The following is a 26,961-nucleotide window of genomic DNA, read 5'->3' on the forward strand; positions in this document are numbered from 1 at the left end:
TCTGAATGGCGAAACCGATATGTACAGAAAAAAACATCAAATAAAAGCTGAGAATATCTATTTTAACTTCATATTAATTGTTTAATTTAAAATCCAAACTTTTGGAGTGTAGTGCCAAAAGAATGCTTCACTGTCCCATTATTTATGCAGGGCGCCAAAGAGCTGTTATGCTCCATGGTTGAAATTCAGACCAAGAAAAAAGCCTCAGGATAGAGGACAATCGAAGAACGGGGCTGGCGTAAGGACAATGGTAGTATCTTTGCAAGGGACATTACAGGGGGGGGAGCAGTGTACACATACTCTGATTTACACAGGCTTACAAGCTTCTCCCGCACACTCACGCCCTAATCACTACACAGGGAACTCTCCGTCTGACATAAGTCAAAGATTAACCCTGGTAAAAATTTAGAAAAGAAAGCCTCCATTGTGATCATGCAGGTTTTAAGATGTTATAAACAATTTATGGACTGGTAGTTTTTATTTGCTTGGAAGTGGAACATTCTTAATAAATCACAGAATAAAGATTACTTCAACCTCAGAAGGAGTGTCTGAGCGTCTTATTGACTACCCTATTCCCAATGGTGCAATTTAAGCACTCTTTTGAACAGAGTGAAAGGGAAGGACACAGAGTGACTGATTATAAGCCTACTGTACATCAAAGTAGTCTTCAATGAGTGAAACATAAGTGTCAAGAGTCACAGCTAGAACAGTTCACTCGCTTGTGAGCAGAAAGGGTAAAGCTACTCTTTTTGACCTGCTCTTGCATTATATGCAACATGAAAAAGTGCATATAAATCCCATCAAAGTAATTGATCTATCTATAGATCTATCAAGTCATTTAGATCTACAATAGTGTCACATCATAAATATAATGTCTGAGGGAAGTGTCCCCTCTAGTATTAATATACAGTAGCATTACATTAGGCCTTTAAAGAGAGATTGATTTGTTTTGTCTTCTGAGCTTTTGTCTTTTAACTTAAAACTACTGTCCCACAGATCAGGAACACTCTCTAGGTAGGAGGTAGGTGTGAGACTACCATCCATAGAAGACTTCACCAGCAGACATCAGAGTCTACACTGCAAGATAGTTAGTCACAAAAGTAGGATAGGAAGGTTACAGTTACCGTATGTTAAAAGTACCTAAAAGAGCCTGCAGAGGCTGTTATGCTCCCTAACAGTGATGATTGATTGGTATTAACAGGCCCAAAGAGTGCCAAGAAAATATTATCCACACAAGCAGGTTGGGAATGGAGAAAGAGTTGTGGAAAACGTGTATAAAAAAATCTGAATATCATGGAAAAGTTCATTCTTTTCTGTAATTTAATTCAAAAGGTGAAACTTTCATTATTCTATTCTATTTTATTCTATTCTAGTGAAATATTTCAGGCCTTTTTTGTTTTAATGTTGATGATTACGGCTCCAGTATATCAAAATATTAGAATATTACATAAGACCAATCAAAAAAAGATTTATAATACAGAAATGTTGACCTTCTGAAAAGTATGTTCATTTATGCACTCAATATTTGGTCTGGGCTCCTTTTGCACAAATTACTGCATCAATGCGGCGTGGCATGGAGGCAATCAGCCTGTGGCACTGCTGAGGTGTTATAAAGCCCAGATTGCTTTGATAGATTTTAGATTTTCAAGAGCTGTAAGCCATAATCATCAACATTAAAACAAAAAAGGCTTTACATATTTCACTTCATGTGTAATGAATCTAGAAGTTTCACTTTTTGAATTAAATTACAGAAAATAATGAACTTTTCCACAACATTAATTTAGATGCACCTGTATATGTGAGAATTCTAACACATGCAGGTAGCAATGTAAATCATCAATGAAATAGTTTTATTTTGTGTGTATTTTTTTCTTCTTCTAAGAAGACTGTCTAAACAATGACCACACATGCAATGCAGGTCTTTATTCACCTCAGATACCAAAGTCCTGCAAAGAAAGATAATATCAATAATAAATTGACACCACAACAAAACAAGGCAAAACCATCATTACTTTAAGTGTGTTTACTTAAATAAAAAATGTACATCACATTATACAATAGACATAATTCCCTTTAAAAACTTTACAGGGATTTGTACATTTACATAATTTCAAATATAAAATAAACTTTTGTCAGTGGACAATGCATATTATGAAGAGGAGTTCACAACTATGTCAGGTGTTTCAAACAATACCGTTCGCAGTGACGTACATCAGTACCGTTTTTTTCAGTAGGCAAGACTCAAACCACCTTTGGACATCAGATTAGGACACTAAACAATAATGTCAATCCCCTCCATGGAAAAGGGGCCTTGATGACTTGTTAACTGATCTCACAAGTCTAGATAGGTGCAGTTTAAGAAACATAGCAAGCACTAGACTTTGCCAATATTGACATATTGCTGACACCCAAGTAGACAGCAATAAATATCATTGTTGGAATAATGATGAGTCAAGCAACATTTTAAAGAAACATTACACAAACAAATAGCCAGACGTGTTTCCTCTCACACATTGCATATGCTCCCAGCATACCGTCCGGAAGCCTGCTGTCTTCCAAGTCTACCGAATCTGGTTGTACCTTATCGTCAACAACTCCTCAGGACACAAAATGAGTCGCTAACTTCTAGAGGCTTGCCAAAGTTAGCTGTCTGCACTAGCTATAGAGATGTATATAGATCTATAGAGTGCAATTTTTCTACCTTCATTCTGAGCTCCACCTATCCAGTCTAAAAAGAGGATGAATAAAATACTTTAAACAAAAGATTGAGATCAGACATGACCGAGCAAAATTAAACAAATACTTGACCAGACAAAGTCTGCAGAAATGTCATGGTACCAGTACTCCACAACGAGTCATCAGGCAAGTCTTCATGCCCTTATATTCTGATAAGGAATCCGACAGGCTTTAAACAATGGAGTTAATACCCAAACCTCTGTAAATGTTACAGTCTTAGGCAGGAACAACATGAAATGCGGCATCACTTTGGCAAAAAAGGACTACCACACAATCAGTACATTCTGTGTTTCTTATGTATATCCAATCTGTCTTGAGGGACGTATAGAGTGAAAGACCAGAGTACATCGTATAGACTAAAAGGCATCAGAAAGCAATGTCCAGTTAGCTAGACTCACTTCTTATTTTTAACTCAAAATGCTATTCATATTCATTAAGTTATCAATACCAAAAGAAAAGGCTCTTACACAAAATGTGAGCGAGAAGGAGAGAAGGCATTGTTGGGCGTGGCTGAGTGAGGCAGTGTGTGGGCCAAAGCTCCTGCTCTTTGGAGTTAGAGTAGCATTTTGGGTATTGCTTTACATGCAGTCCGTCTCATAAAACACTCAATACATGTATAGACACCAGTAGAAACAGTACATAACAGCTACACAGAATGTTAATGATAGGACAGAATGCAGAATGCCACACGTTACGAATGACACACTATTATACAATAGAAATGCAATGTAATGCTTGAAAAAGGTTCAATGTATACATTTTGTTATGTTTAGTTTATGAGATGCTTCTAGATGCATTGAGACTCTTTTTTGAGACAGGGTAGATAAATCGCTACCTAATCTTAACACAAAATGTGAGTGAAGGACATTTTACAAACATTTGAGGCAAAGACCAACAAACCTACTTTATTTGTCAACTTAACTATTGTACCATCTGTAAGTTGCGGGAGAACAGCTTGGCACTGCCAATTGTATCTGTACCATTTAGGAAGAAACATGTCCAGCTTTTATTCAGAATAGTGATAATGGTAACCAACCTCCTAATTTTAACCTCATGATTTATTTAGTTAGTAGCTCTTTTTGTTGTTGATGACCAAAACCAAAGGCTTAATTGTAAAACATTGGCAATATTATTTTCAAGCAAAACAACACTTTGGTGATCATTCTTCCCATATTCAATACCAAATTCAATGTCAAGCTTTAGTACTCACTATAAAAAAATAAAACAAAATGACTCATCGGTATGACCGTTGTAATGTGGACCATTAAATATCCTACCTAGCTGCTGCAATGGATTCTTCTGAGAATATAGCAATGTCATGATGTGCTCATATCCATATTTATATGCAGTGTAATGAGGATACTAAACCCATAATCGACTGATGCAGTTACTACTGTACAGTATGTGTTTCAGTTGCCTGGTCACTACTGGTCTCACACTATATTACTTCATGTTTCCAGTGATTACAGATGTGTTTATTTTAGATTTGCTCCACTAAAATCAGTTGGTTAATGTTTACTTGGCATAATCCTCAAAGCACGTTAGCTGGAGCACAGGCAGGCTTGAGGCATTTCTAATTGTGCACACTGAGGAAACATTTATTTCTAGAGAAACAAAGAAGGGCTTGGTTTCTGGTACTCTTTTACTGACTTGTATGACTCTGACTCTACTACCTCCATGAGCACTTGCTATAACAAAATGTACGACCTGTTCGAAGTCCCCGATGATATCTGATTGATCCAAATCCTATCAAAGACTGAAGTGGAGAACTTTAGTCAAGGAACAAAGATACACACTTATGTGGAGATACAGGCAGGGAGATCCAGCCTCCATACCATGACAGTGTTGAAGACACAATTATTACCCCCCCCCCCCCACACACACACACACACACACCTCACATGGTTATTAGCAGCACACATTCCTACATGTGTGTACATTTGCACTGACACATAGGTGTGCACGCACACCTACAAACACAGTGACATCAACAACGAAAGGAGTTGATAGGCTCTTTCCCCAGTCCAGACAATACAAACATTTAAACACATCAGAAAACGGCGTGTCGAGTTGTCACTAACACAGACACAACAGCCTCAACCCAATCAATGTGAAACAGGAGGTCACAAGGCTGGGCAGGTCTAGGAGTTCTTCCTCCCTCGCAAATGGTTATCAACCCGCCGAGGTGTGTCAGAGAGAGGAGTGGACGTCATCTTCACGTTCTAACCTAAGTACTAGGCAGGTAGCGATGGCCGCTCTCTTTGTGTACTAGTCTTCCCATGTTAGTCTGACAAAGTCGCTGGCAAAGGCTGTCATCTAGGTGCACTAGAGGAAGTCACTGGTGAAGGCATCAGTCTTGGTGCGCTAGGTCTCGGGGCTGGTGCCTGTGGTCGTGGTCCCGATCTTCATGTACTGTGTGACGATGGCCTCAAAGGCCTCGTCCCTGTGAATCATGGCACCAAACACTAAAGGCTGAGAGGAGGAGAGTAAAGATAGAGAGAGAGAGAGAGAGAGAGAGAGAAGTGGTGAGGTGATGGAGGGGGGAGAGAAGGGGAGAGAGAGAGAGAAGTGGTGAGGTGATGGAGGGGGGAGAGAAAGGGAGAGAGACAGAGGGAAGTGATGAGGTGATGGAGAGGGGAGAAAGAGAGAGAGAGAAGTGGTGAGGTGATTGAGGGGGAAGAGAAAGATGGAGAGAGTAGGGGAGGGAGTGAGAGAAGGAGTGTCAATCAATCTGTCAGATTTCACTTTCATGAAATGATGCAGCCTATCTTGTCACATATCAACTTGTTAATAGCATATTTAACAAACAAACTTGCATACAGTACATGGGCCTAGAGATAAAATGGTCTGAAATAGACTGTCTTCTTACTTTCTGGGTGGATGGCGTTGCTATGGAGATTCCCATTCCGGAACCAGGCAATACCGACAAAACTTTGTACTGTAGCAAAAAAGAAAAGAAAATCACCCTTAAACCAGCTTTCAACTGAACTTCTCAAGGTTTCACCACTGCATCACTTTATAATAACATTTTCTGTTATCAAGGTATAGTATCAATTTCAAGCTACATATAAGGGGGAAAAAGTGAGGTAAACATTTAAGATGTATTACTCACCTTTTGAATGTCAGTGATGTCAATGAGTTTAATGACTTTATTCTTCTTAGAGGAGTTTGACCTGGAGCTTGAGCTCTCAAAGCATAGGTAACTGGGAATGCAAGGAAATTAATTAATTAATTCCATACAGTAAGTGCTGAAAATCATAACTTGCTTGTTGTTTCAAAGCCATGTCAACAGTGTATACGTTCAAGTTTGTATTCAAACATGTGCAAAAACCACCATGGGTAAACACACACAATTCTTGGAAGTCATTGGCTGCGGTCAGCTTACCTTTCCGTAACGAAAAGTACACCATTACGGATATAGTCGGTGGGCATCTTCCTATCCCTATTGATCAAGCAACATCGCCACCCATTCTCACACACTGCCAAAGAAAAGATTGAACACAAACATATGGTCTGAACACTGCCTTCAAAGACTTCTGTTCCACAGCATCACTGGCATTTCTCCTTACACACACAAACATAATCAACAAACACAATAGGACGATCTCATTCAAAGCATTGAAATGCGGTTAAAATAGAGGGGCATCAGAGTTTTACAGTCAAACCAGACAAAAATGGTTACTCCAGAGATTCATCCATGCAGTCTCAACTGACCCGCTAGGGGGCGCTCCTCCTCGGGCAGGTTGAACACCTCGTGGAAAGCCCCCTTCTTAGTGCTGTAGAGCCGCCCACTCTCTTCCTCTCGATTGATGTTACAAGGTACGCCTGTCGCTACGCTGCCACGAGCAACTGCTGGCTGGATCTGAAGGGAAATAAAGTGTTGAAGAATGGATGGAGAAAGGGAAGGACAGAGATGAGAGAAAGAGTTCAGCCTTGGAAAGACCCAAACAGCTTTGTGTGTGGTTGCTGCCTTTCACAAGCCAGTGGCTTGGCTGTGAAATGGGCCTCACTCTGGTAAGCAGTGGACAGCCTTGGCTGTGAAATGGGCCTCACTCTGGTAAGCAGTGGACAGCCTTGGCTGTGGAAGGGGCCTCACTCTGGTAAGCAGTGGACAGCCTTGGCTGTGGAATGGGCCTCACTCTGGTAAGCAGTGGACAGCCTTGGCTGTGAAATGGGCCTCACTCTGGTAAGCAGTGGACAGCCTTGGCTGTGAAATGGGCCTCACTCTGGTAAGCAGTGGACAGCCTTGGCTGTGAAATGGGCCTCACTCTGGTAAGCAGTGGACAGCCTTGGCTGTGGAAGGGGCCTCACTCTGGTAAGCAGTGGACAGCCTTGGCTGGGGAAGCCTACGGGCACCTGCACGGCAGCCTGTGTTGCAAGGTTTGGGGTCTCATGCAAAGCATAACACTTTGGACTCATACATGATCAGCTTAACCTCAGTCTCTGGTTATTTCATCTGGTCAATGGTCATCTGAATCTAATCCTCATAATCAGAGTTTAAGAACAAATAAGGAAAAACTGACAAAAAACATTCCCCCATTTTAACCATGATGAGACATTAACTAATTCCAATATAACTAGACCATATTATTCCAGCATAAAATCTAGGCAAAAATATGAAATACAAGGACAGAATATTATCTTAGCATAACAGTAAAATCCAATTCCAAGGAATAGACCTGTACATACAGTATCTATCTCTTACCAAAAATAACCCTTGAGAAGTTTCATAACACCTGAGTTATGTTAAAAACAACAATGAATGTTCATGGCATATGAGGAAAAGACTCTTTACTTTTCCAGTGAGGGACACAATACTATAGTCTAACACAAATCACAAGCCACAACATACCACTATGTATAACATAAGAAAAGCCAAGCATATTATGACAAAGCTTATACGGAATATTGATGAGAGATTATCATGTAAAACATGTATCCTTCAATAGCTTGTAGGATGTTATGGGAGAGTAGGACTTGGCAGTTCTGATGTTATGAAAGACATTGCCCCAATGCAACTGCACTACTGAACTAACTACAGATTCTATCGAAGAAACTACTGCATTTTGAAAGGACTTCTACCCACAACACACATACAGTATAACTCCGATAATGTCTAGGGATCAATCTGATTGTGTATTATTTATCTATTTTGAAATAGTCAAAACATGTGACTTACGACACACTTTAAATGGAGCTCTATTCTGAGTTTAATCGTGCAACATCAAAACAGCGGATTGGGAAATGCACACATTTAAATACTAGGACACATTTTGATCCTTCATAGAGACACTCACAGCTGTCACTTTTGTGCCCGCACACGCACGCGCACACACGCACACACACACGCACACGCACACACAGCTGGTGGTTGTGGCACACAGGCACTGTCAAACCAAAGTGCACACTAGGTAGCCCTACCTTTTCATACCCAGAGAGCTGAGAGAGAGAAACAACAAAATACTCATGTGACAGAAACCAAAACAATTTCCCCACAGTCCCAGCTACTGTGAACGCCAACATCAGGGATAAATTGCCAAAATGACGCACATACTGTAAATTGATACAAGTATGCATGTACATCACGGTACATCATGGCCTTCGGAAAGTATTCAGACCCCTTAACTTTTTCCACATTTTGTTGTGACTCAATTTAAAATTGATCAAATTAAAAGAATGTGCCATCAATTTACACACAACAATACCCCATAATTGCGAAGTGAATAATCTTTTGAAATGTCAGTAAATGTATTAACATTTAAATACAGAAATACTGTATGGCCATAAGTATTCAGAGCCTTTTATGGCACTCTTAAAATGAGCTCAAATGCAAACATGCTGTCAACAGATCACTCAATAAGTTGAATTGAGTCCATCTTAATGCAATATATATAGTTAATGTATTTTTGGAATTAATATCTTTGTTTTTATAGGATCTTTGATTTGCATTGGAATCAATTACACACCGTGTATAGTTGAGTCTGTAACACAACAGAATGTGGAAAAAGTGAAAGGGTCTGAATACTTTCCTCTATACACTACTACTTTGGATTTGAAATAAAAAAATACTATGGGGTCCAAGTAGAGATTTTCAACTTTAATTCAATGTTTTTTCTTTCCGATTGGTTTCACCATTTAAGTACAACATTTAACATACTTCCCCTATTTCAGGGCTCCAAAATTGGAAAAAAAATCATAGTGTCAAAATAAAGCACTCATGTTTAGTATTTGGTCGACAATCCTTTGCATGTAATAACTGCCTGAAGCCTGCGACCAATTGACCCCACCAGATGCTGGGTATCTTCTCTAGTGATGCTCTGCATCTTTATTACGTAACACAAGTGCTTCATTTGAACATTATCTGTCCCATTACTTCTGGTGCCCTGAAAAAGGCCGACTATGTGTACAACATTCTGTCATTTCAGAATGGTGAAACCAACATAAAAGCTGACGATTTATACTTACAGTTTTTTACGATTGCTAACTCACCATGTTCAATACTGAAACCACAGTTTCACAACTCTTCATACAGTCAGCAGAGCAGAAACCCATGTGAACAAAACTGTGACTCTTTCTCTGTGATTTGTGCATTGCTTTCATACAGAATGCATTCAATGACTACATTCTCCAAATGCCATAACACTTCTCTCATTCAAACTCCCCCACTTGCAAAATACTATGTATTTGCAACACATTTTTTCATTGTTAAACCACTGTGTTCAAAACTGTGAAGAACACGTTCAAAACTGAATTATTTGGTGCAATTTAGCAGTAATCATATTCCTATCATATATGACAGAAAGCTCGCAATAAACAGTTTTTTTGCACAGTGTTTGAGTGTGCAGATGCTGTTATTTTGCACTCTATTGATACTCTTCAGTTCCAGAACCTCAGCAAAGTCTGATAACGGATGAGCGGTGGTATTTTCACTATTTGCAGTAATCATATTGAAATGTCTAGAAAATATTAGTAGAATATATACAATGAAATGAAATAGACTAGATGCATTGCCAGGGAAGACATTAGATGTGACCAGATGCAGACCAGAGGGTGGACCAAAACCCTCAGGAGTGAGACATTTTTGGTGTGATTGCTATTGTATTGTAGCCCTGGAATTTCTGTTTTTCTTTTTTATTTGAACTTTGAACTTCCACTTTATTTTTCACTTTTCATTTTACACAAGTAAATGTAGTGTACTTTGAAGTAAATGTACCGTAACTTACTTTCTGCAAAGATACTGAAAAATAAGGATAAAACATAGAATAAAGGATAGAAGCAAAAGATAGAATAAAGGATACAAGCAAATTGCGGCATTTCTGATTCATTCTTGTTGCCTAATACTTTACAGTTGTACAGTCAACTATTCTGTCTATGATTACTATAAATCAAACCATTTTTATAATGAAATATTCATTCTTGTGAAAATCATTCAAACTATGTAATGCTCCCTGTTGTTAGTATTTTGTAAGTCAGAATGTTATGAATGACAGTGTATGCTTCTGAGTGAACATTGTTGACAGTGTGTGGTTGAATAAGCTTCTTTTGAGACATGAATGAAGTCATTGGCCAACATGAGTGTTACGAATGCAGACTGTATGAAGAGTTGTGAAACTGTGGCTTCAGTATTGAACACTGTGACTTAGCGACCGTAAGAAACTGTAAACCTCATAGTATTTCATTAAACTGTTTAAATCCAACCTTTTGAAGTATAGAGCCAAAAGAAGAAAACATGATTCACTGTCCCATTACTTACACAGGGCCCTGTATGTACTATCTTACACACAAACCAAACAAGGACATGGGAAGACAGTGGTATAATGAACACAATATCTGACAGAAAAAGGGAGAATAATGTACAAAAACAATAGCCTGGACGTAGATCTGTATGTGCTTAGCCAACTTCTCAAAAGGATTGGCAACCAGAACAGCCTGGCTGGTGCTAGTGACTGCTATGTCAGACCGCTATGACTGAACATGTTTCATTCATAACAGCTTGATAAGTGCATGGTTGTCATTGAATAGCATGTGCACTGCCTACAGTCTCTATGACTAGCAGGTGGTTGTGAGGCACGTCACCAGGTACCCTGCGGTTCATTATCATCTTTGCTATAGCCCTGGACAATAAAGTAGTTGAATTACATTGATAACCTGGTATATTTATGTCTAATGAAGCAGGACTGTCTCTCAAGGTATTCCCTGAAAGAGGTCATCTTCTGAAGCTGAAGGCACTTACACCCAATGGCCAATATTGACTCACTGTGAAAAGTCTTGTCAAGTATAATAAGGAGCCAGACTGTATGACATGGCAGCTAGTGTCATTGGAGTTGGCTAAAGCACACAGATCTGGATCCAGAATATAAAACAAAAACAAAGATACAAACAGACAGTTACAGTCACTCTCCTCCCACACACCCAGACAAATGTAAACAAAAATACACAAACACATGATGACTGGCATTATCTCTCTCTCACTCACACACACTCACACACACACACTCCCACACACACACACACACACACACACACACACACACACACACACACACACACACACACACACACACAATGCCTCTCACTAACAAACACACACACTCACCCGTAGACACACACACTCACCCGTCTGGACATTGTGGCATTGCTACGCTCCTTTAGCTGGGGGTCGGTGGGCAGGGTGGTCCAGACTATATGGGGTGTGTCATACTTGTCTCTAAGCTTAGGACAACTTTTAAATATGAAGTCGATGATGAAGAACTTGATCCCTGCATACAGCCCTGGAGAGAGAGGATGAAGAGAGGGATGAGTGGGAGACAAACTGCATCCCAAATTTCTACATGTTTTTCATGAAGCGTGGACTTACCCTCCCCCACATGGATTGAAGGAGTATGGCATGGTGTAATAGATGTGGTGGTAACACCTGCAAGCCTAGTTTACAATCACTATAATTGAGATGCAGCAAGAATCCTAGCTTGGAGCCAGGGCATAAAATGTACTTTTTAGTTTACAATTCAAGGTGTCTTTAGTCACCAGCCACTAGCTGCATATAACCTCCTGTAGTTGAATTTGAATTGGCCTTTAAAGCCCGATGTTGCATATAGGTAACAATGTCTTTAAACACATGGTAAACTGTCTGGACGCAATCAATTCACAGTACTGCCTTGAGCATGAAATCCTAATCAACACTTTTAACACCTTCTGGTGGCAGATTGTTGTAATTACACCAGCATAAGTTCCCTGTTGTGAAAAATCACAAGTCCGTAAACACAAAAAATCTGCTCCCCCACAAGACGATGAGAATACATGGTCAAAAGCGTGAGTTTCTGAAATTCAAAGGATACAAAATAGTCTTTCATTAATTGGATAGGACTTCATGTAAAACATGTTCTTTTGTGGCTCAAAAGCTGAATGAAACATTACATTCTTACATTCTGAGACTGAATTTGTTTATCACACATATTATACATGAGTGTTACCTGCCTATATTTGACAATTTTCCAAGTCTTTTTGCAGTAAAAAATCATAATGCATCTTTGCATAACTATTGTTATACATTTTTTGTTTTCTTGTTAGAAATGTGTTATTTGAGGTCTCCTTGGGCAGTTATTAATGCTTCATCTTCATTCACTGGGTTTAAGGTTAATGTTTTTCTGTTAATGCAATAATAATAATAATAATAATCTGTTTGGTTGTAACTGAGAAAGTTAGTTTGAAAGTGAAGAAATGCACGAGTGAGATGCACAGCAGTTACTGCCAGTTGAAGTAGGCAGGTACAGCAGGAGTTGTCACAAATGTAGAATAAATGGTGACGATAATTGTGGATTGAATACATTTTATTTATTTATTTAAAGTATTCATGAACCTGTTGGCTACCCACCAAAGTGGCTGATAAGATTTATAGATGTGTCCGCCAATGTCAGCATGAATATAGTGTGTACTTTACACCATACTGTTTTCATATACAGTCGTCCATGAATAATTCATTGTACTTTCATTCTACTGTACTAACCCATCATGAAGCCATTCTACTGTACTAACCCATCATGAAGCCCATTCTACTGTACTAACCCATCATGAAGCCCATTCTACTGTACTAACCCATCATGAAGCCCATTCTACTGTACTAACCCATCATGAAGCCATTCTACTGTACTAACCCATCATGAAGCCCATTCTACTGTACTAACCCATCATGAAGCCCATTCTACTGTACTAACCCATCATGAAGCCCATTCTACTGTACTAACCCATCATGAAGCCATTCTACTGTACTAACCCATCATGAAGCCATTCTACTGTACTAACCCATCATGAAGCCCATTCTACTGTACTAACCCATCATGAAGCCCATTCTACTGTACTAACCCATCATGAAGCCATTCTACTGTACTAACCCATCATGAAGCCATTCTACTGTACTGACCCATCATGAAGCCCATTCTACTGTACTAACCCATCATGAAGCCCATTCTACTGTACTAACCCATCATGAAGCCATTCTACTGTACTAACCCATCATGAAGCCATTCTACTGTACTAACCCATCATGAAGCCATTCTACTGTACTGACCCATCATGAAGCCCATTCTACTGTACTAACCCATCATGAAGCCATTCTACTGTACTAACCCATCATGAAGCCATTCTACTGTACTAACCCATCATGAAGCCCATTCTACTGTACTAACCCATCATGAAGCCATTCTACTGTACTAACCCATCATTCTACTGTACTAACCCATCATTCTACTGTACTAACCCATCATTCTACTGTACTAACCCATCATTCTACTGTACTAACCCATCATTCTACTGTACTAACCCATCATTCTACTGTACTAACCCATCATTCTACTGTACTAACCCATCATGAAGCCCACAAGTTTGTATGGCAGGAGACAGGAGGAGATGAAGGCCACCCACAGACCAATGTAGAGCTTTTGAGTGATCTCAGGCTGCACCCACATGAACAGGCTGAAACACACAGAAAACAGACACACACAGACAATTGGAGGGATAATTAGCATACAAGCACATGCACCAATGGACAGGCAAAATAACTACAGTAGTTCACTGTTTAATAACTGTAAACTGTAGAATAACATGCTTGAAAGGTAAGGTGGGAGCTTACCAATGATGGCTTTCAAAATAAAAACATACATTTGTTGAGAGGTCCAGCCAACCATTTCATAAAGAACACAACAACGATGTGTGGTCGACTTGGCATATGTAATAAAGCGCAGAGATGCATGATAGACAGAATCCAGTCTTCTTAACAGAGAGGAAGCTGCATGCATATACATTATGTCGCCGTAGTCAATCACAGACAAGAATTTTGATTGGACCAAACCTTTCTTGTCTCGAAGGAAAACAATTTCTTACAACGAAAATATAAACCTAATTTTGAGATATTCTGCCATTCCTGCAAGGAGGTAATCTAGCAAGGTGATTAACCCTAACCCTTCGCTTTCTTATTTTCATTTTAGCAATTATTTTCTTACAAGGAGGGAACATAAAAATGTCAGCCCAAGTATGGATCTCTTCAAACATCGTTCACAGCTCTTGACTCCACCTTGTGGTGGCTTTCACAGCATATCACATGTCTTCACAACTATCTTCTGCAGTGGTGGCATAGAGGTAGCCCACCACTGCGATGAAAACATGCATATTTTAAACAGTGACCTACTGGACAATCAAGCAATAAACACTTTCATAAACTGAACCTGCAGACTAGCGTAAGAAGACTGTAGTATCAACACAAATAGTAACTTACTTCTTGATTTTCTCCAAGACATCTGCCATCTTCCCAAAAAGATTCTGTGAAGAGAACACACATTTCTTGTGAAAACACACAACAAGAACTAGTATAGAACTTCTAAATCCCAGTTCCATTACAGAAGTGTTAGCGGCTGCTGAGTTGTCTCTCACAATGTCTAAATAAAACGGTGCCAATTCCGTCACAGCTCACCTGGGCTTTTTGTGCTACATCAAGGACTAAATTGAACTTCTCAGTGACAGTCAGATCCTCCTTTGGTGGGTCCTGGGGGAAAGAAGAGAGACTGTTACACCCTCCTCCTCCTCGAGAGCTTCTGTGTGCCTTTTTCCAACTCAGCTAATCAAGGACCTATCAGCTAGTTAGTAGTTAGTGTGTTAGGTAATGCTTTGAACAAATGACTGTAGGAGGGTAGGTATCCAGGAGTAGGGCTGGCTACCTAGCCACTTCTGCTAGACCCCTAATGGCAGATTTATATTTTAGCTGAGATTATTCGATAAGGTACGCGTACAGAATGATGCATTTCATTAAGATTCATTAAGAATAAAAGCACAACACTCTTTGACTTAGACTTATAAGCCTGATGGGTAAAAGTATGTTTTATGTTCAGGAGGCTCTGAGTATATATGATATAGGTACACAGTTATATCGATGGTAGGGGGAGTTTCTAAAGGCAACCATACGCGGATCTAAAAAGGTGGGTTTAGAGTTTAGTCCTAAAAGTGGTAAATGTCGGTGTTCATCCAATCCTCCAATCCACCAAGCAACTCAAAAGGAGAGTGAATACCAACAGAAGAATATTTCTGGGGATTTTGGCACATTGTTTTGGGCCGCTACCCACACGTTTAGCTGTGTTGCTCATTCCACGAATGCATGATCCTTACAAGTTGTACTCTCGTTGTAAAGGTGACTAATCAGGCTTTCCAACAATATAAAATACAATACCAATTGGTATTATTAAAGGGGAGTAATAATCGACCGAAATAACGTTTCTGAACTTTTTTTGAGGAGTTAAAAAGCAAGGCCTTGATGTCTGTGCTGTTTTTCTGGCAGCCAATGCAATGATGATAGAATGATCGATGGGTGATATGATCACATTCACTGGTTCTGGTGAGGAATCATGTCATTTGGGGCTAGTTGCATCATCCAACTCTTACCACAGGCTCAGAGACCTCAGGCACGATACTCCACTGAATCCTCCAGCCTCTGAGGAGAGAATAGAAAGAGAAAAAAACAGACTAATTTCATTAAAAACAAAGGACATTATTGTGGCTTATTCAGGAGAGTGCAGTGTTACAGAGCATTAAAATAATCTATTGCGTGGAACAGATACCTTATGATTCTGTTATTAAGGATTAAGGATTGATGACAGAATCCAAACATTGTCATCTAAATCTCCTCCTACCCCTGCTACGGTACATACTGGTATGAACATATATACACTACTGTACATACTTTTCTTCTTCGAAAGAGAGAAAGAGAGAGAGAAATGTATCTAAGCTTTAGCTATCAACCACCATTCACACTAGCATGCCATTTAAAATGTGTGGTATCAAAACACCACTAGCGTGTGGGTGTGTCCACTGACGAATGCTTACACATTTCTACGAAATATATTAATAAGCTAATGCAACAGCTATCTTACACGTTTTGACAAGCACATTGTCTACTCTCCTACACATTCCAAATGTAATGTCAATGAAATACCAAAGGGCAACATGCAACTAACTTTGCAATGAGGTAATTTAAGGACAGCCTCAGTATGGCCAGGAACAAAAACAACGGGATGGCCCATCCGATCCACGCTGCGTTCATATAGATCTGCGGAAAAGATAGAGAATGGATGGGGGAAGGGGGGAAACAACTCGTACACAACCCCCTATACACGCACTTACGCTTGCACCCCATGAGCAAGTATTGCAATCTATTACTTTCGATTAATCTGTGTACTGTGTATGGAACCTTGCATCATAATGCTATGAATATCAAATGTATATGGCGATCCTGCTATACATGAATATCCATGTGGGGCTAGATACATATATATAGATGTTGTAGCTACAAACACAGGTGTAGATGAAAATACAGTGCTATTGATTTCCTTCACTGTGATCTGGGATGGATACAGCACATGGAAGCAGGTTTAATTAAAGTAGATGGGTGCATCCCAGATGTTGTCCTATGATCCATAATTATCACAGGTTGTGGGCTTGCATGCGTGCGAGAGAGAGAGAGAGATAGAGAGAGAGAGAGAATGCGTGTGTGTGTGTGTATGTATACTTACGATGAAGGCGATGGCTGATGTGTAAAAGGAGTGCCAGCTGGATAAGGCAGAAAGGTTCCTCATGAAGTTAGTGACAGGTTTGGCACCTCGTTCTGGACAAGAAATATAATGTTATGAGGAGGTAGTGTCAAAGATGTGGTTGACAGACACAAACACTAATGTGCCAATAAGTTAAGCCAACCGTATTCATATTCATATTCATAATATTGCTATATACGCTCAATATATCCAGATTCACAGAATTCACAATACTTACTAAGTCGTCTCATGTTTTCAGTCAACCTGAGAATGGGCGACAAGACAAGAGGAGAGTTTTATTATACTACACAAGCACACTTTTTGTCTTCTTTTAGCTCCACATTATATTCCAACAGTTTGGATTTTGAAGTCAAACAATTTGGGTAGTCTTATGGTGCCCAGGGGCCCAGGTAATAGTGTTGCTATATTGTCCTCTACTGCTGAGCACCAAAACCCTCAGATCTTAAACTTGGCTGAAGCGCTCTTAGAACGGTCTATTTCTATGTTGGGACTTGTAAGCATAGGCGCAGCACATCGGCATAATAGCTTTTTTGTTGTTGTTATGCTTGTTATAAAGAAAAGGTCTATAATGCACTGAAATGACATTAAACTAAGATAATAAGATGGTTATCATAATTTTTCTAATCTTTATTAACAAAGGAAAAGTCATTACATTTGTGAGTGTCTTCTGCATTGACTAGAGCAAAATCAGTAGATGAGTCGCAAGGCGTCCTGGAAGGTAGGGCCGTGTCTCCAAACATAGTCTGGTCGTGAAAAATCTCCAAACGGAGCCGCGAATAGCCCTACGGCTTAGGCCTACACTACATGAAAACAAGAATTGGGACGCCCCTACCCTACGTGTGAACGCGCAAAACAGAGCCTTCGGGGTGAAAACGGAGCCGTAGGGGTGAATTGGGATTGGGCCAAAGCCATAGGTTAAAATTAGGACCGGAGGAAAACAGTTACTGGCAGAAGAATCCTGCTGTAATGCACATAAACCGCCACCAAGGGTCAGACAGTCTTCCCACTTCATCGACCCTGTCGCCAAAACCCACTGTGCTGAAGGCCATGTGATTGGCAGTCAGTTGTAATCACAGGCCAATCAGCTATAAGGGTGAGCTCATAGAGCCATTAGCTCACATCATAACTGCCATACTTTACAGGTGGTGTTGATGGTGATGAACAGTACGGTGACAGACTGTAGGCCCCTTGCAAAGCCGTCAACTTTATCCTTTTCTCTAAATAGTGTGTACCGAGTCCTTACAGCCATTTAACCGGACGACGACAGTGGCTGGCAGGCCCTCAGCTCGCATCCAAGTAAAGAAATCACCACAATTGTCTGCTTATATTATGCGAAACAATGAAGCCGGGATACACAGACCTGACTTAGTCCTTTACAAATGTATATATATATATATATATATACTGCATTTCGTTGTATAGTAAGTATAGTACTTGTACTCTGCAATGACAATACATTTGAATCTAATCTAATATACACAATATGATTTCACCTTTAAAAGAAAGTGAAATAAACAGAAAACATGTTGTTCTAGTACAATCTGTTAACATCCTAAAACAGCCAATGTAAGGGATTTTGACGAAAATGGTCATTATATGTTAATTAGGGGTGGCGACATTTTCATACTTATGCCTGGCCTTGCATACTAGACTCATAGTGGTTGTAGATATAGACTTATGAAACGTATGTTATGTGAAACACTGAACTGGTTATACAAGTCTCTTTAAGTCCAGCCATGGAGACCTGCATTCATTCCATGAATGGGACCAACTAATTGTCGCCCAGAGTAGACTGACTGACTGACCACAATTAGTTTATTGTTTAAAACAGGATAGTTTGTGCTGGGCTGGAACAAATGCTTGTGCACCCTGTAACTCTCAAAGACCATAGTTGGAGACAGAGGCCTGGTGTACGATCAACAAACTGAATTAGATTCAAAGCCTGTTACATATGTGTGCCACAAGACTGTGTTGACTCGCTGAATGAAGCCACAAAACGGGGAGCACTAATAAAACTCAAGCCCTTAAATTAAAGCTGAAAGTCTGCACTTCAATTGCGTCTCATTTCTTTAATTTCAAATACATTGTGGTGGCGTACAGAGCCAATGGAAATTGTGTCACTGTCCAAATATTTCTGGACATAACTGTAGATGTAGGGAAGAGACAGTAGGTTTGTTTGAGTTATGTGAAGCATTAACAGAAGTAACTCTCACCTCTTAGCACTAAGTGGTTCCTCTGTCTCCACCGTGTTTTCCTCCGGCTGGAAGCGGAAGTCTTCGATGTAAGAACCGAACCTGTTGTACAGCCACCTCTGAAGCCGCGAGTAAGCAGTCTCTTTCTGCTTGTCTGCAGGAAGAGAGACGTACAGTATATGGGGATAGGTTAAGACCGTAGAGGGGAATTCAAATCAGGATTGAGGTCAATTCAAGTTTCAGGTCACTGAAAGCCGGCCATGAATTGAAATTGTATTAATGATTTCAGAATTGGCCATAGTTTTCCATGAGGATTTTGCAAATAATTTAATAATAATAATAATAATATCTTAGATTTATATAGCGCCTTTCTCAAACCCAAGGACGCTTGAACATTTGAATTGAACATTTGAACATTTGAATTGAACATTTGAATTGAACATTTGAACATTTGAATTCACTTCTTGCATTGAGGGAGTTGACATTTGCATTGACCCCACCAATTGATTAATATACAGTGCCTTCGGAAAGTATTCAAACCCCATCACTTTCCCACATTTTCTTGTGCTATAGACTCAATGTAAAATGTATTAAATTAAAATAATCAATCCACACACAATACCCCAGATGATTTGTAATGAATATCTTTCTTTTTATATAGGGTCTCTGATTTGCATAGGAATCAAATACACAATGTGTAGATCAGGATTTATTACATTCATGTATTTATACTCACTGTAATAACATGCACTGTCTACAATATCATGTCTTTTGGTTAGATGACACACTACATTTTGTTGTTTCAGTACTTCAGTTTCAGTACTCATGTTCATTCATGTCCTCTATTCCACCACCAAGCTTCCCACTGTCTAAATAAAGTAGAAACTGGGAAGGGAAGTAGAATTCGAATCTCCTTTCTCCCCCCAAAATAATGAAAGGAATATAGAAAAGACTGTACAGTCCTGTATTCAATTACAAGTACATACTTAAAAAAAAAAAAAAGTTTCCTGCTTACCTGTACCATTGCCAGTAGGAGGGGGTGGTGATTTGGGAGGCTCTGGTGGGGAATCTTCAGGTTTACTGTATGAGAGCAGAGACAATCAGTACTCAAGTTGAGGGGGGATGGCATCCCCCCTTCTAAAACTGCCATCCCCCCTTTCCATCCTTTATGTAATTGTATCAATGAACATGGTATTACTACTATTTCAACATTTAGTTTTGCGCATATTGAGTAAAATATTGTGGGTGAGGGGGCATGCACACATGCAATCACATTTTTACCAAGTCACTGACACTGAAGTCACTGACGCTGTGGGGATGCTAAAATTGTCCCCATATGATAAAATCCACCATCCCCCCTGATTTTCTTTTACAACTTGAGTGCTGGAGACAAGGCATTACTAAAAGAATCAGATCAAACTTTGAAAAGCATTTCCCTGTGGGTTGCCGTGTATGTCCCAGAACATCTATTCCTAGCCATCACTCACTTTTGGACGTAACCATTTAGAGCCTCTTACCTTGTTTTAAGAACTTCATTAATTTTCAGTTCCAAGTCCAGCCTTTTCGATCTCTCCTTCTCAAGCTCTTGTTTCAGTGTGTCGACATTTGCTTCTTCTCGAAGTTTTCTCAACTCTTCCTCTGAAAAACATGTCAATGAAAGCCAATAAGTTTGATTCTTCTGTTGGGAAAAATGGGTTCACTGGTTTGTCGTTTAGCTCATTAGTGGGCCTGCTTCTGCAAGTAAAACATTTTCTGATTAATTACTTATCGTAACCAGATTCATGAAACTTGTTTTATTTTAGTCTCTAATGTCATTTTTGCCTCCACAAAAAGCAAAAATCTTCTGCAAGCGTCACCGGCCTGTGTGATTGAATTGAGGTCTTCAGCAAAAGGTACACAAGAGTGTGTGTCCCATAGGGTCTCCTTCATCTCCTTCAGAGAACCTGGGTTACATTTGTAACCTTTAGATTTCTCTCCAAATATATAATCATACGAAAATATAGGTGTAATCAAGATCATACTGCCTTCTTAATAGTTACAGTCATATATTCTAAAAGCTGGTACTTCCACTGCTTGAAGCAGTCGTAAAACAATTTCCGTAATAGACTAGGCAGAAATATTGGAGGAGGAAGATAAAGTAGGCGCCTTAAAACCTGTCTCGTTGAGTACCTGTTAGCAGACATTAAAAATGAATATACAGACACAGAAGAACGTAGCCAACTACATTATGGTAATTGCAGAAGGGATGTAGAAAAGAGAGAGAATGTAATTTTAATGAGGGATGATGCCCCATATTTCCAGAATGAAATATAAAAAGAAGAAGATGGGTCAAGGTGAACGCAATAGGACAGTCGACCAACTGTTTATCATATCACCATACTCTTTTACTCAATCGTGGCATATCATTGTCAAGTTGCTACGTCCGTTCGTGTGTGCACAAAGAACAAGAGAACAGAAGTCAATCAAATTGAATTAATTGAAAACAATGGAAAACTCGTGAATTGACTTAATATAAATTGAAGGGGTTTTACTACAGTAAAAGTGAGAAGTACACAAGAGATTTGGGTCAGAAACGGCTGAATCGTTTCTCACAAGTTTGTTGCTTAAGCCTTGGCATTAGGTAACTTTCTCTTAAGACCACATATGTAATAATGTACGTAGGCTTAGCAGTGAAATACTAGCCAACTACAACAAGCTAGAGCCTCCTGTAATGTGTGTCATCATTTCAAAGATCCACTCTCCAACCGGATTGAGGCCATCATAAAGAATAATACAAGGGGAAGCTTCTGAATTCTGACCAACAGAAACCATCTCTCCTAAATGAATACAGTGCTGGATCTTGGAGTGATACGATTCTATGAAGGGGACACAGAACTTTTATTGTTAAGTTCTGTTAGTAATATCAAAACTTCAGCTCACTACATCCTGAATTCTGTTAGAAGTCTTGATAGCCCTTTTGCCAGTTGTGGCAACTAAATAATTAATGCTAACCCCATTCACACTAGCGCCATCAACAGTTGCATTTAGTGTCCTTCACAGTAACAAAAGCTTAACTGGTCCTCCCAGCACTCAAGGTGTAAAAGAAAATCAGGGGGGGATGGTGGATTTTATCATATGGGGACAATTTTTGCATCCCCACAGCGTCAGTGACTGCAATGTCAGTGACTGGGTAAAAATGTCATTGCATGTGTGCGTGCCCCCTCGCCCACAGTATTTTACTCAATATGCGCAAAACTAAATGTTGAAATAGCAGTAATACCACGTTCATTGATAAAATGACATAAGGGATGGAAAGGGGGGATGGCAGATTTAGAAGGGGGATGATTTTGACTGTTTTTATTTCAGGGGGGGATGCCATGCCCCCTCATCCCCCCTCAACTCGAGTGCTGGGTCCTCCAGAAAGAGGATTCTTTTTCACATGCACTCTACAGAGGCCTCTCCTGCAAAAATCCCCCAAATCTCCTGTAATCTTGTTTTAATGGGTTGGTTTTAATGCACTCTACAAAGGAGGTTTGGCCTCCATTGACCTTATCAGTAGACATGCAAATACCAAGTTCTAAAATGATATTTAGAACATTTGGAAAACAATGTTATTCAATATAGACACAAGGAATGGGGTTTCTGTGGCAACCAATCACAGGTGCAGCAACATCAACCTATTTGGAAAGTCTGCCACAGTAGCAACAAACCCCATGATAGCCAAGGCACAATGTTAGCAGGTCATTAATATTCAAAAAGGTCATGTTCCCAGAGTTACCCCAATGAGTAAACTGTCACATTTTAAACATATCTGCCTCCTTTCTCCCCTCATGCATAATGTCATCACACTTGTAATGTCTGTACTCCTCACTCCTCCCTGTTACCATGGTACCTTTATCTACCCAGACATGAGTTGTCTCTCATATGATGTCTGTCATCTCATCTCTCAAATGAGTTGTCTTTGTGACAGTTAACAATTAAATTAAATTAAGATGGACCAATAACTCGATAAGAGGGACATGCACGCACAGGAAATTCGACCTTTTGGTATTTTGTTTCAAAAAAAAAAAAAAAAACTTGAGACTAATGGGTATTAGCAAGATGGAAAACATTGATTGATTGATTGAAAACTTTATTAGAAGATTTGCAGAAGTAGGTACATGAAAGTACATATTACATACAAGGTCAACTAACAGGATAAAAACCCAAGAAAGCCACTGGCTTATTTCAATTGGGGTCCTTGATTCTCAATTCATCGTTACAAGTAAGACAGACAAAAAAAACTTGTACTATCTACAAGATAATACAGACAAATAACTATTACTATCTACAAGATAAACATACATCCATCATGGGAAGAACAATATAACAAAGCATAAGGTATGTACAGCGGGTAGGACAGGTGGGGACATACACCACAGGTGGGGGCGGGGGACAAAACACAAAGTATGTACAGTGGGTAGTTCGGATCTTTTAATCTGATTTTTGATTTAGAGGGTCCAGTTACGGATTGCAGCCTCCTGTAAGTGTTTTTTGAGAGTGGTTTTGAAGGTGGGCAGTGTTTTGCACTCCTTTAAGATTATAGGAAGGGCGTTCCACATTTTTACTGCATAGTTTGCAAACGAGTTTAACCCCTTGTTTGTGGTGCAACGCGGTTGAACGTGGTTCGTGGAGCTTCCTCTGGTATTGTATGTGTGGACGTTGTTCACTTTTTGGAAGTATGTTGACAGGTACTTGGGTGTCTTTGTGGTGTAGCGTATCTTGAAGACCAGGCCCAGTGCAAGCTGCTGCACTCTGTCAACTACTCGTAGCCAATCAAGGCTCAAAAAATGAGCAGCGGTTAGATGTGTCCTAGGGTTGAGGCCTAGCAGAAGCCTAACCAGTTTATTTTGGGCTGTCTGGAGTCTTGTTTTATGGGCCTTTGTGGTTCTATAGTACCATGATGTTACGGCATAGTCGAAGTGACATTGAATGAGAGCTCCTGATAGGGTCCTCAGTGTGTTTTTACTGACAAGTGAGGATATCCTGTACAAGAATCTAGTTTTATGGTTCACTTTTTTGATTACTTTTGCTGCCATTTTATCTCCGGAAAGATTTGCCTCTAAGATGGAGCCCAGGTATGTAATATCCTCTTTTCTTGTGATATTAATGTTACCCACTTTTATTTTAAAATTTTCAGCCTTTCTGAGTTTAGATGGGGATCCGTATAGGATGGTTTCAGTTTTACCTAGGTGTATTGATAGTTTATTGTCAGCTAGCCAGATGCAGATTCTACTCAGTTCAGTGCTTAGCGCTTTTTCCACCTGCAATATGTCCCTGTCAGAGACCAGCAGAGCCGAGTCATCCGCGAACAGGAACAAATTGCAATTACATGCTGATGACATGTCATTCACATATATTAGGAACAGTAAAGGTCCCAAAATGCTTCCTTGTGGAACGCCGCAGGTCACCGGGAGGGGGGGGGACAGTGTTCCGTTCACACTAACCACCTGTTCCCTCCCCTCTAAGTAGGATTGCATCCAGCTCACCGATGTTCTATCGAACCCAATTGCTTTCAGTTTATCTAACAATATGTGGTGATCTACTGTGTCGAAGGCCTTCTGGAGGTCCAGCATGACCATGCCGCAGTACTTGCCCGAGTCCACCTCATGGTTGATGTGGTCGTTCAAATAGAGAAGGCATGTGTCAGTGGAATGGGATGTTCTGAATCCTGATTGAAATTCATACATCAGCTTTTTTTCGGTAAGGTACCTATCGACCTGTTCATAAACTATTTTTTCCATAAGTTTCGAGATGGAATTAAGAATAGAAACAGGTCGGTAGTTGCCTGGGTCTAATTTGCTTCCTTTTTTATACAGTGGGGTAACCCTTGCTATTTTAAAGTCAAGGGGGACGTGTCCCTGTTTGATGGAGAGGTTTATTATGTGGGTGATGATTGGGGTAATGGAGGCAGCTGAGTCTTTTAGAAATCTGGCTGGAATATTGTCATGGCCCGTGGCCTTTTCTGAGTGTAGAGCGCCTAGCTTTTTAAACACGTCATCGTTTGACACCATGGAGAGTTTAAAATCATCATTGCGTACACCCAGTTTATTGTAGAACTCACGGATGTGCTCTACACCATAACGCCCTGAGTGGGGTGGTAGATTGTTAACTAATTTAGTGGCTATGGTTGTAAAGAAAGTGTTTAAGCACTTAGCCACATCCAGCTTGTCTGTAAGGAGAGAATCACCAGATTTTATGCTGATGTTTGTAGACCTGGTTTTGAGTTTTTGACTGCAACCTAGTTGGCTATTAAGTAGCTTCCAAAGGTCACGTGGTTTGTTTAAGTTTTCTTCGATTTTGTTATCGAGGTATTCTTTCTTAGCAGATTTGGTCATGGTAATTACCTGATTGCATAGTTTGTTGCATTGTTTTTTAATTTTCTCAAAGTGGGTTTTGTGATCTTCGTTTAAGTGTTTCACTAATTTTGATTTGCATTTTTGAACTTCAGAGCATTTTAGGTCTCTGACTTTCATAGCATTTAGAATGTCCGAATTCATCCATGGTTCCGATCGGGTTTTAACCCTGGTGGTTCCTATTAATTCCTATTAAAAGGCTAGATGGAGCAGTAAGCATATTGCTTACATCTTTTCAATGTTACATAAGTGCATAGGGTGTAGAACAAGAGGCAGGTGAGGAATTCAGTTGGTGTGTGCCTGGTGGTTAGGTGTACAGAAATCACTCAGTTAATATGTTAATATGCTACCTCACCTCTTGATCACCCCAATCTTTGTCGCCATTCAACTTTAGCAATAGCTTTGACCTCTATCGGGCTCTAAAGCGTGCCGTCAAAATGCAGTTTGTTGAACTTGTTTTGGTTCATGACCAAAATTACCAATTTTAAAATAAATAAATAAACCAGAGACCAAATAATTTAAGAATTATTAGAGTACCAAATGCATTTGAAATTTGAAATAATACCTATAGGAAAAATGACTAGGGATTTTAGGTTATTGAAGATACAACATTTTGATGGAAACAGCTCAACCCCCGATATAGGAACTCTACAGGAAAAGGCCTTTCAACCAACTCAGTGGCCTTGCGGTTAGAGTGTCCGCCCTGAGATTGGGAGGTTGTGAGTTCGATTCCCGGCCGAGTCGTACCAAAGACTATAGAAATGGTACCCGATGCCTCCCGGCTTGGCACTCAGAATTAAGGGATGGATTGGGGGTAAGACCCTGCGACATTACCAGCGTCATGTCCAGGGGGTGTACTTCTACATCAAGCCACCTCCCTCTACGGAAACATGGGCCATTAGGCTTGAGAACCACCAGTTCTCCAGGATACATAAGGATTTTCAGGTCACCAGCACTGCTACTTCACTGACTCCTTTTTTCCCTGAAATGCTGTACTCTAACCTGCCCATAGCTCTACAGAGCTGTGAGGGGAGAATAGAGAGCAGTGGACGTCCCAGATAGTTATGTAAGTCAACATTTGTATAGAGGTCTGTATTTAACCAAGCGCTAGAGAGCATCCTCTCATCACACGCATGGCTTGTTATGCCTAGCGAAGCCTATGGACTTGATGAGGACTGTGGGGACAGGCAGTCTATTCACTGAGCTGAGCTCTGGGGGGGTTCTGGGGGATGTTCCTGTGAGGTCCCGTCAGGATTGGTTCTCAGAGTCATAAGCATATTCATGGTTTATCTGGGCACTGTGATAAAGTGTACAGTGCCTATAGGAAGTCATCATACCCCTCCACTTGTTATAGACGACATTTAAAATTGATTTAATTGTCACATTAATAATAATATTATAATAATATTATAATAAATAAATAATAACAAAATAAAAACATTGTCATCAATCCACACACAATACCCCATAATGTGTGTGGATTGATGACACATTTTTGGTATTTAATAAATGTTAAATTGAGTCTATAACACAACATGTCAAAGAAGTGAAGGGGTATGATGACTTTCT

At 39.9% G+C, this 26,961-nt stretch overlaps 1 protein-coding gene across 1 annotated transcript in view; it reads right to left on the bottom strand.

Annotated features, from left to right (window-relative positions):
- Positions 1-4,748: 4,748 nt before the first annotated feature.
- Positions 4,749-26,961, bottom strand: part of LOC308164724 (GRAM domain-containing protein 4-like) — a 40,290-nt gene continuing 18,077 nt past the window's right edge. The window contains exons 4-20 of the mRNA XM_080538742.1: positions 20,536-20,656; positions 20,034-20,098; positions 19,040-19,172; positions 17,044-17,069; positions 16,788-16,879; positions 16,233-16,324; positions 15,661-15,709; positions 14,699-14,770; positions 14,504-14,547; positions 13,595-13,704; positions 11,353-11,507; positions 8,158-8,175; positions 6,451-6,598; positions 6,122-6,215; positions 5,849-5,939; positions 5,606-5,674; positions 4,749-5,208 (exon numbers count right to left, since the gene is read on the bottom strand). Coding sequence (XP_080394868.1) covers positions 5,101-5,208; positions 5,606-5,674; positions 5,849-5,939; positions 6,122-6,215; positions 6,451-6,598; positions 8,158-8,175; positions 11,353-11,507; positions 13,595-13,704; positions 14,504-14,547; positions 14,699-14,770; positions 15,661-15,709; positions 16,233-16,324; positions 16,788-16,879; positions 17,044-17,069; positions 19,040-19,172; positions 20,034-20,098; positions 20,536-20,656 — 1,487 coding nt within the window. The 3' untranslated portion in view covers positions 4,749-5,100. The remainder of the gene's footprint in view (positions 5,209-5,605; positions 5,675-5,848; positions 5,940-6,121; positions 6,216-6,450; positions 6,599-8,157; positions 8,176-11,352; positions 11,508-13,594; positions 13,705-14,503; positions 14,548-14,698; positions 14,771-15,660; positions 15,710-16,232; positions 16,325-16,787; positions 16,880-17,043; positions 17,070-19,039; positions 19,173-20,033; positions 20,099-20,535; positions 20,657-26,961) is intronic.

Source organism: Nansenia antarctica (genome assembly GCF_963989245.1).
Source record: "Nansenia antarctica genome assembly, chromosome: 9".
Taxonomy (NCBI): Eukaryota; Metazoa; Chordata; class Actinopteri; order Argentiniformes; family Microstomatidae; genus Nansenia; species Nansenia antarctica.